General features: G+C 40.0%; 3 protein-coding genes across 3 annotated transcripts; all 3 read left to right on the top strand.

Annotated features, from left to right (window-relative positions):
- Positions 1 to 759: 759 nt before the first annotated feature.
- LOC311001904 (GTPase IMAP family member 4-like) lies at positions 760 to 1723 on the top strand (the record flags this gene model as incomplete). Its single annotated transcript, XM_083993083.1, has 3 exons — positions 760 to 766; positions 917 to 1632; positions 1700 to 1723. 3 exons carry the CDS (start codon positions 760 to 762, stop codon positions 1721 to 1723), a joined length of 747 nt encoding a protein of 248 aa, XP_083849209.1.
- A 1640-nt stretch (positions 1724 to 3363) lies between these two features.
- Positions 3364 to 6585, top strand: LOC311001903 (GTPase IMAP family member 7-like; the record flags this gene model as incomplete). The annotated part of the gene is made up of 3 exons (XM_083993082.1): positions 3364 to 3370; positions 3705 to 4423; positions 6508 to 6585. The coding sequence occupies 3 exons, from the start codon at positions 3364 to 3366 to the stop codon at positions 6583 to 6585; spliced, it is 804 nt and encodes a 267-aa protein (XP_083849208.1).
- Positions 6586 to 7201: 616 nt separating this feature from the next.
- On the top strand, positions 7202 to 10271 carry LOC311001902 (tripartite motif-containing protein 16-like; the record flags this gene model as incomplete). The annotated part of the gene is made up of 7 exons (XM_083993081.1): positions 7202 to 7438; positions 7923 to 8282; positions 8387 to 8482; positions 8818 to 9051; positions 9332 to 9491; positions 9579 to 9638; positions 9733 to 10271. 7 exons carry the CDS (start codon positions 7202 to 7204, stop codon positions 10269 to 10271), a joined length of 1686 nt encoding a protein of 561 aa, XP_083849207.1.
- Positions 10272 to 11049: the final 778 nt, after the last annotated feature.

Below are 11049 nucleotides of genomic sequence, written 5' to 3'. Positions count from 1 at the left end.
TAGAAGGCTAAAATGATATTTACAAAAATATGAATGCTTTAATCATTGAGGTATATTCAGTTAATGTTTGTGATTGAGTTCACTGCTATAAGACAATTGAAATGCTGTAAAAAATAATAATAATAATAATAATAATAATTAAAAAAACAGAAATTAATTGACAGCATTCTCTATGTTGCAACCACACATGTGAAATACTTTCTTAACCAAGGGAACAAACTCTCAGAACAATTAAAGGTGCAATGTGGCTCAGTGATGGAAACATTGTTCTCTCATAGTGAATCCAGAATAAACTAGCCTCGTAAACCAGTCTCTCGCGGAAATGCATTTCATTTCATTTCTCACAGAGAGTCTGGCCTCATTCCCCCTGTAAGCGTTTGGGGTGGGCGGGAGTAGTAGCGTTGACAGACAACCCCATTCAGCCAATCAGCAAGTTGGTGTAGTGACAGGGGTTTGCACCAGCCGGTCCCTGATTGGCCAACGTGCTGTGTGGATGTTGTTGATAATAAATAAAAGTCTGATCATTGAGTTCTGTCACACCCAGACAAAAGGTATGCCAGAATGAAAGGTATGAATAGGTGCAGGCGTCATCCTCCCAATTTGACACAAAGGGCACACACACACACACACACACACACACGCACACCTTTAGGGACAATAAAACTGGTATGAAACGAAAGTATAATCAAATCACAGCAAGAGAGCAGGAGGAAACAGAGCAAGGACAACTTTGAGTGGTTCCAGTGATTTTTTTTCAACATGGATGGTGAGTTCAGCTTTTGCTGCTTCATATCAGTGGCAAGTGATACAAAATGATTCCTCCAAAAACAGAGGTGAACAGCTAGAGCAATGTAGTTACACAGAGACAAGAAAGAGCGTACTATATCACTGAAACATAGTCAATATTGTCTTACAGTGTCAACCAGAAGAATTGTGGTCTTAGGAAAAACAGGAGCGGGGAAGAGCAGCCTGGCCAATACCATATTTGGAGAGGCTGGTTTCCAGATAAACCATTCACCGAATTCTGGAACAAGTAAATGTCAAGCAATGTCCAAAGATGTTAATGAACAGTTGATTACCTGGATCGACACACCTGGGTTTTTTGACACAGAGAAACCTGAGGAGGAGTTGAAGTCTGAGATAATGAGGTGCATCGTAGAGTGCACTCCTGGGCCTCATGCCGTTGTCATTGTGCTTAAAGTGGAGAAATATAGAGAACATGAGAAGGGGGTCATAAAAAAAATGTGCCAGTACTTCTCTGAAGACGTCTTAAAATATGCTGTTATTGTCTTTACTCATGGTGACCAGCTCCCTGAAACAGAGAGGATTGAGGACTTTGTCAAGCAAAGTAAAGATCTGAATGATGTGTTGACAAAGTGTGGAAACCGTTGTCATGTCTTTGACAATAAATACTGGAAGAACAACCAAGAAGATGAATACAGGAGCAACAAGTTCCAGACAACAGAGCTGCTCAAAACCATAAACAAGCTAACTGAAAAAAACAACGGCGGATGCTACACCAACGCAATGCTAGAAGCAGTGCAGAAGGAAAAACAAGAAGAGGAGGAGCACCTTAGACAGTCACCAGGGCACATGTCAGAAGAAGACATCAAACAGCAGGCTAAAGCCAGTGTATTTGAGAAGCTTTTGATCAGAATGAAACGCAATACATTTCATTCTATATTGTTGACTTTTCTAGGTGTGGCAGCTGGAATTGGAGTAATCTTAGCAAGAGGAAAGTAAAATATCTTCTGTAATCATTACCAGAGGAAGTTACACATAGGACTAAAAATATTGTATCTGAAAAATGCTGTTATTGTGCTGCCGATATTGCTGATATTGTGCATTGCCTTTCTACCTTTTCATGTTTGTGCCTTTTTCATGATACATACAAGCACAGAATACTCAAGAAATTCTTTATGATTTGATTTTTTTTTAACCACCTATCGTTTAGTACTTCATAAATATTGAATTAATACACTATATCATCTGATCATGATTTGTTTTATGTTCTGTGACATTAATGTAACCTTTTATTCTGGTTTACATAGATGTTTTCCTTGTCCCTCAACAGCATTTTCACCATGTTTTCCAAATGCTTTATTCAACCATTTTGATTGTTGTTACATTTGCTCTTTTACACTTTAGTTTGGAAAGATAATAAATATGAATGCAACGTGTTACTACAGTCATTCTTGAAAATATATACCGTGTAAAATCAGTTTGATTAATATGTGTTTTTAGGCTTCCTCCTTACGAAATTCATGTAATTTATCGTTTGTGCAGTTTTTTGTCTAATGAATAGCTAGCAAAGTCATTACGGTGTGGAGTGGAAAAATATGACATATGGGAATACTATCAGTGTGGAGGGATTTCCTATACATTATAATTATATCGTCCAATGTTTGAACACCTTATTTTCTTTTTTTCATGATTGCTTCTTTGAAATATAATAATGTAACAATAAACAAGTGGATTGGTCACATCTTTTCAGTTTTGTTTTTTGCCTTTTCATAGACCCAATTACAAGGATATGGCTAAAGACACAGTCAATAAAACTCATTAATAGTCACTATCAAAACATATGATAATATGATTTTCAAAAAGCTGTCTACATTTACAAAAAGTAACAGACTGTACCCTGATAAGACCAAGGTCTTATAATATTTGTCTCTTAATGATCAGTTTATTCAGTGAAGCTCTCTGTAGATTTTGCCATTAAATATGAAAAAAAAACTGTTCTGTTTCCTACACTTAAAACACATGAAAAGGTGAAACTGCCTCAACCTGTCTGACACAAAAGGAGGGTAATTATATCACATTAAAAGACATTATGTACAAAGCCTTTATCAAGAAGCTGACTCTAAATCTGTCAGGTGACCTTTTCAGTCTGGGTGGCGTGCGAAATGGTCCAATGAACACACAGTTTCACTTCAAGTAGCTGAAACCGTCATTACTATATTCATGATTGCATGATGATCTTTATGATGATCTTTATTATTGAAATGTGTTCTTAAGACTGTAGGCCTAATTTAACAAAACTATTAAATACCAGAAGATTTTAATTTCAACACTTCCTGTATCAGAATTTTAATTGAGTTTTGTCAGTTTTTGATAACCTTAAAACCTGCGTCTGATAGAAGTCTGATATAATGACTATGCGTGACTTTTGCTCATGCTGCGTAGAACACATTTGACTATCTTGACTAACTGCAACAGGCACACAGAAAATTACACTGTTCCATTGTTCAGGTGTGGCCCAACAAGTCCAACTGGTAGAAAACGAAAGAAGAATCATATCATAAGGAGAGTGCAAGAGGAAAAACAGACAACAAGGACTTCTCTGGGTGATTTTATGACAACATGAACGGTGAGTACATCTTGCTTCCCGATAGTTCGATAGATCGATAGATAGGGTTATCCCATCTCACAAAAGTGTAGCAACTATAGGCCTACACATTGCAATAGGGTCTTAGTTAATGTTTATGATTGAGTTCACTGCCATAAGACAATTGAAATGCTGTAAAATACATATTTTATATATATAAAATATATTTTATTTTATGTTACAATATAAAAGAAATGAATTGACAGCATTCTCTATCATAAACGCATGCAAAATACTTTCTTAACCAAGGGAACAAACTCTCAGAACAATTAAAAGTGCAATGTGGCTCAGTGATGGAAACATTGTTCTCTCATAGTGCCGACTCCAAGGAGGATCGTCCTGCTGGGAAAAAGTGGAGCTGGGAAAAGCAGCCTGGCCAACACTATACTGGGAGAGGGTGTGTTCAAGATAAGTCATGCCCCCACCTCAGAGAAAAGTCCGTCTCGTTCAGAAACCAAGCAGGTCAATGGGAAAAGCATCACTCTGATCGACACCCACAGTTTTTTTGACACATGTGGGTCTGAGGAGTTACTCAAGACTGAGATACTGAGGTGCATCACAGAGTGCGCTCCGGGGCCTCATGCGTTTCTCATTGTGCTTAAAGTGGAGAAATTCACACAGCAAGAGAAAGAGGTCATCAAGCACATACGCCGAAATTTCTCTGATGATGCTCTGAAATATTCAGCAGTTGTCTTCACTCACGGTGACCAGCTCAGTGAGGGAATGAAAATTGACGAGTTTGTCAGTCAGAATGAAGGCCTGAGTGATCTGGTGAAGAAGTGTGGAGGCCGTTGCCATGTTGTTGACAATAAATACTGGAAAGACAACAAAGAAGATGACTACAGAAGTAACCGGTTCCAGGTGCTGCAAATACTCAACACAGTGGACAAAATAACAGATGCAAACAAAGGAGGCTACTACACCAATGATATGCTGCAGGCAGTGAAAACAGAAATACAGAGAGAGGAGGAGCACATTAAACAGTCACCAGGAAATATGTCACAGAAGGAGATTAGACAGAAGGCTACAGCCAGTGTATTTGACAAGTTAATGATTAAATTAGCGGGTGCAACAACAGGAGCATTATTAGGAGCTTTACTTGGTGTTGCAGACATGGTCATGACAAATTCACAGGGACTTTCTGATGTGAGAGCACTGGCATCAACAGCAGAAGGAAGAACACAAGTTGCACTGGCTGCTCTGAGGGGGGGTAGAATAGGACTTGATGCCGCTGAAGGGGCAAAATCTCCAAAAGAAGCTGCACAGAGAGCAGCGCAGGCTACCTGGAACTCTTCCAGATTTAGTTCGGGGACAGGGCCTCCATTAAATTAGAACAGAGCAGAGCACAGATAAAAAGATATACGAGTCCACAAAGGGAGAGAGATTGAGGCCGCATGTAACAGTTGGGCAGCACTGATGTTGATGATAACATCAAATCATGTCAATACTAATTACTAACTAGACAAAGATGGGCTATTTGTTTTAAATCTGGATAACTCGTGTTTATGATATTTCTACAGGTCTCAGAAGCTGGCCAATGTCATTTGTGGGTTGAGTACATTGTTATGAATGATCCAACAGAATACAATCTGTTGGTTGTCTTTTCGTTGTTGTTTCTCTATGCTGTACTGACTATAATTAAATTAACATAAACAGAAAAAGTGTTTATATTATGTAAGTCAATCGAAATCATTCCTATCTTGGGGAGAGGAAAGGCATTTCGTGTGATACGGTACTTTTCAAAGATTAAAACACGGTGATTCATGTAACTTTATTTTATGGTGTTAACTTTGAGATGTGAAGGTTTCTGCTTGACAAATAAACTGATGTGTGATTTAAGGGATTTTGTGTCTGTTTGGTTATGTTAGAATACATTTCACAACTAAAATTTGCTATTCATGTTTGGAAAAAATCCAAAAGCCACATTGAGCTTCCATCAGAAATGCTCACAAAAACTGCAACAGGTTCATTAATATTCTGAGAAAATCTGGTATTTTCAGCTCCCTCCCTCCCAGTACACACCTGGAGTATCAAACAATTATCCTCTAAAAACAATAACACAGATTACAGATTATATGAATACAACCGTAAAGACAAGACAGACAACAGTACCACTAAGTGGATCTGTGATAAAAAGAAACACACACACCAAAAAACACCAAATTCCAACCAACCACATTCCAAAAGCTAACTTAAAAAATGTACAGACTGAGAGTATCAAGTCCGTTCACACACATACATAGGTAATCAATCCGTCCTTCAGATTGAGTTCTGAAATGAATCTAGATTGGACTCTGTGGCAAAAGCAGTTCAAAATGGAATGATCTTGCAGTCACTGTGAGGAAATTTCCATCAAAACCCCAAAATTATGTCACTTTCTTTGATGATGGGAGGATGCAAAAAAAACTCGCCGTTTGTTGATCCAAATCAACAAGAAAATGCTGTGCGTTTTTGCTTCTTCTTCTTGTTATGTGTTAGCAGTATTGGCAATAGAGAGAAAAATAAAAATGACAATCTCAGGGATTAGTTTGCGGGAGCGGACCATCAGCAAAGTAGGTACGGACTGGAGTACATCAAACATCTAATTGGTAGAATGGCTCGCACAAAGATACCAGTGTTTCCCATACGTAGACTAATGTGTGGCGAATCAAGACCAAGCGCCACAAATTGACCCCCCAATTCAGTATTGGGCAGACACACAATAATAATCTACCAGTTGCTATTATTTTGCACCCTTTTCCACTACACAGTAACTCGGCTCGACTCAACTCGATTTAGGTTCTTTTCCATCGCAGCGGAAAAACTGTCTACTGTATAAATAATTATGTGATACTGGACAGCCTTTTCCATTACCAGGTGCAAGAAAACAATGTTGGAAATTTGGAAGTTTAATACTTCAAACTTATTCCTGATGGTAATCAAAAATCTTACACACAGTAGCTTGTAAACAGTGGCTATTTAAGAGCTATCTTGTCTGCTTGATATACATTTTAAGACAAATTTAATGGCAGCAGTTGAAAGCAGTCTGTCTATGGTAGAATCTGAATTTTCAACAATAATGCATGATGCATCAATTTTATAGTAGCAACAAAGTGTAAGATTCCCAGTCCTACCTTCAGGTGAACTGGACTCCAAAGGAAACCCCAACAGTCAACGTCCACTTCCAGGGTCTTCGCTGCCTCTCCTGCAATGAGTGATGGTGAGCTGATTAGCTGGCTAGGCCGTGAGCTTAAAAAAACATACTAGGGGACGCTAAATTTAGCTGATAGCATACTAGCCAATCACCTGTTAGCTAACCATGCTGAGTATACTTTTATATTTCTCTGAATGAATTAAGTGTGTAGTTACACAAGTTTAATTAGGGGATTCAACCACGTCAAAATGTATCGTGCGCGTTCAACGTCAATGCGCAGCAGAGAATGTATATTTTGATTAATTAATTGCTCACTTTCACCTGGCTTCTTCTCTGGAGGAGGGTCTGGGCTAGCGAGACTAATTGCTCACCTACTCTGCTGCAGCTGTTGTCGGCAACTTCGGGTAGAAACCATTATGGAAAGGGGGTGCGCGACTTTTTGAGATATGATGCGGAAGAGGACTAGGCCTACGTTTCATCCATAGCCTACTAAAAGTGTTCATTAGAAGTTATGTAATCAAGCATAACCGCGATATAATCTAATATTAAACGTAATAAAAACATTTTTAAAAAATGATCAGGTAAATCTTGTGGAACCTCCCACCCCCTTCTTGAATGGGCGTTCCCCGACGTGTTTGATTTAATGAGCGGCATTCTTTGCACGTGAGAAGGTGAACACAATGGCCGAAGAGCAACACGAGTCTGGCGTCCAGTTGGACCACAGTCAGTTCTGCTGTGCAATTTGTCTGCACCTGCTGAAGGAGCCCGTCACCATCCACTGTGGACACAGCTACTGCAAAAGCTGTATTGATGGTTACTGGGACTGTGTGGAGGGAACTGGGACATACAGCTGCCCTCAGTGCAGGGAGTCCTTCAATTCGAGGCCTGTTCTGCGGAGGAACAACATGTTGGCTGAGGTAGGGGGGAATATACATTCTTTGTAAAAGAAGATGCATTTATTCATCTGATTCTTCATCACCTCACTCAACGAAACATGTTAAAGTCAGACATAAAATTTAACTTTTGGTGGTGGAGGTCATCATTGTCTTCAGATTATAAAAAATCAAGTGTAGAACTGAGGCTCGTGGCTATTGCCCCCCTGTTTTTTTTTTTTTTTTCCATTTCATTCTGCTTTTCATGTAATGTGCAGCAATTGGCTTTATGCACAGCTGCACTACTTCCCGAACTTCAGACAGCTCCTTTATTTCCTGTTGCCATTATTGGACAAACTGATTAATCCAGGTGTGTCTGATTGTCAGGCACACCTGGATTAATCAGTTTGTCCAATAATGGCAGACAGGAAACAAAGGAGCTGTCTGAAGTTCAGGAAGTAGTGCAGCTGAAGGTGTATAAAGCCAATTCTCACCACCTTACTTTTTTTTTTTTTCTTCATCCCGGCAGGTTGTGGAGAAGCTGGAGGTAACGAGCACCCACCAGGCGGCTCCCAGTGCTGCCGGCCCATCAGATGTTGCCTGTGATCTCTGCTGTGGGACCAAACCTAAGAAAGCCACCATGTCCTGCCTGACATGTTTGGCGTCTTACTGTCCATTTCACCTGGAGTCTCACACTACTCCAGTGCTGAGGACACACCAGTTGGTCGCAGCGAGAGTACCACTGCAGGCCAAGATATGTACCAAGCACAACCAGCTAATGAAGCTCTTCTGCCAGACGGACAAGAAGTTAATCTGCTATCTGTGCAGTTTCCATGGCCATAAGCACCACAATATGACCACGGCTACAGCAGTGAGAGCTATCGAACAGGTAGAATCAAGAATACAGCAAAATTAGTAAACAGAAACTGTAGACAGAGTAGATTTTTATCAGCAGGAAAGATTAACAGTGTTGCACTAACAAAATCCTTTCAGAAACAACTGACTGTGAGACAAAAGATGGTCCAGAAGAATTTCCAGGAGAGGGAAGATGAGCTGAAAGAGCTGGGGAAAGCTCTCAAGGATTTCAAGGTATGGATATGTAATCAGTGTACAATACTCAAGCCACAGATTTTATCAGCTAATATTTCTGTTGAAGCTACAGAATTAACTGCATGTTTGCATACTAGTTTCCCTATCACTTCCCCATTTGCATAGAATAACAAACCTTTAACTAGTACAGTGTCTATTTGCCGGCTACTGGATTTAGTTACACATGCACATTAGTATACTGGACCACTGGATGTTAATTTGTCTTGAATATACTATGTAATAGGTAATGTGGAATCTAAACTACCAGTCTCAAAGAAGGACTTTGCCACGCAGAACATATTGTATAATAGAATCTGGTCTGTCTTTGTGAACAGCTCTGTACCCGAACTACAGTGAAGTCCTGCGATAAGATCTTTGAAGAGCTGTCCTCTTCCGTAAGCAAAAGACATGCAGAGATGAAGGTGCTGATTGAAGCACAGCATGAAAATGCAGTGGCTCAGGCTGAAGATCTGCAGCTGTACCTGGAGGAGGAGATCGCCAGGCTGAAGAAGAGACACACCGACCTGGAAGAGCTCTCTCTTACAGAAGACCACATCCACTTCCTACAGGTGTTGGATACTTTCTGTGTTGAGATGGGCAACTTTTTAAAAGTATTTTTATAGCTTGTATAATCCTCATGTCCAAGTTTCAATCCATTACCATCTGTACCTGAACAAAGACGGAGCACATCTCGGCTCATTAAATTAGGGCAAATGCGTTACCCAAAGGTGACATCTGCTGGTCAATTTTTGACATAACAATAAATGAGGCTGAGGATGATTCTGGAATATCTTGGTTGTCTGTAATTTTGTCTCTCCTCTGGTGTCTGACTTGTTGTCTTCTCTTCAGGCTCTCCAGACTATCTCCCCCTCCGGTGATTCTTCCGATTTGCCATCTGAAGCTGTTGTTGGTCCTCAACAACTCGGATCTCTAACCAACTGTGTGTCGAAGCTGAAAAATGGCATGGAGAAGCTCTTTGAGGACACGTGGCCTCAGATCTCTGCCACAGGTACCTGAAAGGAATATGAAACTGTTTCTACAGTGATGTTGTATGCAGATGTAGTGATATAGAGTTATTTTTCTCCTTTTCTGTTAGTGACTGCTGCAAAAGTTGTCCTGCCTACTGTGCCAAAGAAGAGACATGAGTTTTTACGCTGTGAGTAAAAGATTTATTCCCCTTCAGTTGATGAGATGCAAGGAAGTGGATGTCACAAGATTGATGTTAATATCACTTTTTGCTCTTTCATCAGATTTCTTTCATTTATCTCTGGACGAGAACTCGATCTCCGACTACTTTGGTCATTCACGAGAGAAGAGGCGGGTGACCTGTGAAAACTTTGCCAAATATTACCCTGTTCACTCGGACAGGTTTGCAGGTGTCATGCAGGTGTTGTGCAGAGAGGGACAGATGGGGCGAGGCTACTGGGAGGTCAGTCTGAGTGGTGGTACCTGGTCAGTGGCAATGTCGTACAAAGACATCAGCAGAAAATGCATGTTCAAATCAGAGTTTGGAAGGAACGACAAGTCTTGGAGTTTGAAGTGCTCACCAGATGGTTATGCTTTCCAACACAACTCGACAACCACAGCAGTGTCGGGTCCTAAATCCTCCAGGATAGGAGTCTACCTGGATTATAAAGCAGGTACGCTGTCTTTTTACAGCGTCTCTGACACAATGACTCTGCTCCACACAGTCCATACGAAGTTCGTTCGGCCTCTCTATCCTGGCCTTGGGTTGAGTCGTTGTGGATCAGCCATCGGACAATATGCAGAACTGATACGGTTATGGTGATCAGATTTATACTGAGGCGGCTTTTGTTTTGTATCTGTGCTTAACACGAGATGCTGCCAAAATGCCAGCATCCCAAGTCCAAATGAACCCGGTTCCTCATAGCAATAGTTCAGTTCATGCAAGATGATAAATTGTGTTTTTAACGGCGGTTTGGATTCTTTTACCATCACTTCTACTTTCCAGTTTTAAATGACCTCATTTCTGAGGTATTTGACAGTAAAACCTTTGCCGGTGGTTTTGTTTTAAAATTCAGTCTTTTTGGTTGCTTCTGTTAACTCTGTCAAAGTGCATTGTATTGCTTGTGTTTTTTTTGTTTTGTATCTATACTTTTATATTTGTCTGCTTTTAGTAACTTAGTTATGGGTAAAGTTGGTTGGTCAGAAATGGTGATGCTGCCCTGAATCAGTCTGTCATCAGTTATGTCAAGCTATGAGCCATGCCAAATCTGAATGTGTTTTAGTGTGTCTAGATTCCACTGTTACTCTTGTTGGGCAACAACTGTAGTGGATATTGCAATACATGTTTGCATTCTCCAGCCCATATGGAGCAAGGATATCAGAATGTTTTGTATATCATTTTAAGACAAATTAAATAAATAAATGTGCACTACCTATAAATTCTCAATTCCATTTGTCCCTGTTCTGTGAAAGATTAGCTATTTGCTGTTTTTGAGATGAAGACTACAATATATTTTGCGGATGTACATATTGAATAACAAGAGTGGTAATTGTTGACACCGAGTCTAGTGATCTATAACTTGGAGAGAAAATGAAATGTA

This window comes from Trachurus trachurus (genome assembly GCF_905171665.1).
Source record: "Trachurus trachurus genome assembly, chromosome: 18".
NCBI classification, from domain to species: domain Eukaryota; kingdom Metazoa; phylum Chordata; class Actinopteri; order Carangiformes; family Carangidae; genus Trachurus; species Trachurus trachurus.
Note: the sequence above shows the minus strand (reverse complement) of the source record. Positions and strands in the feature narration are given on the sequence as shown.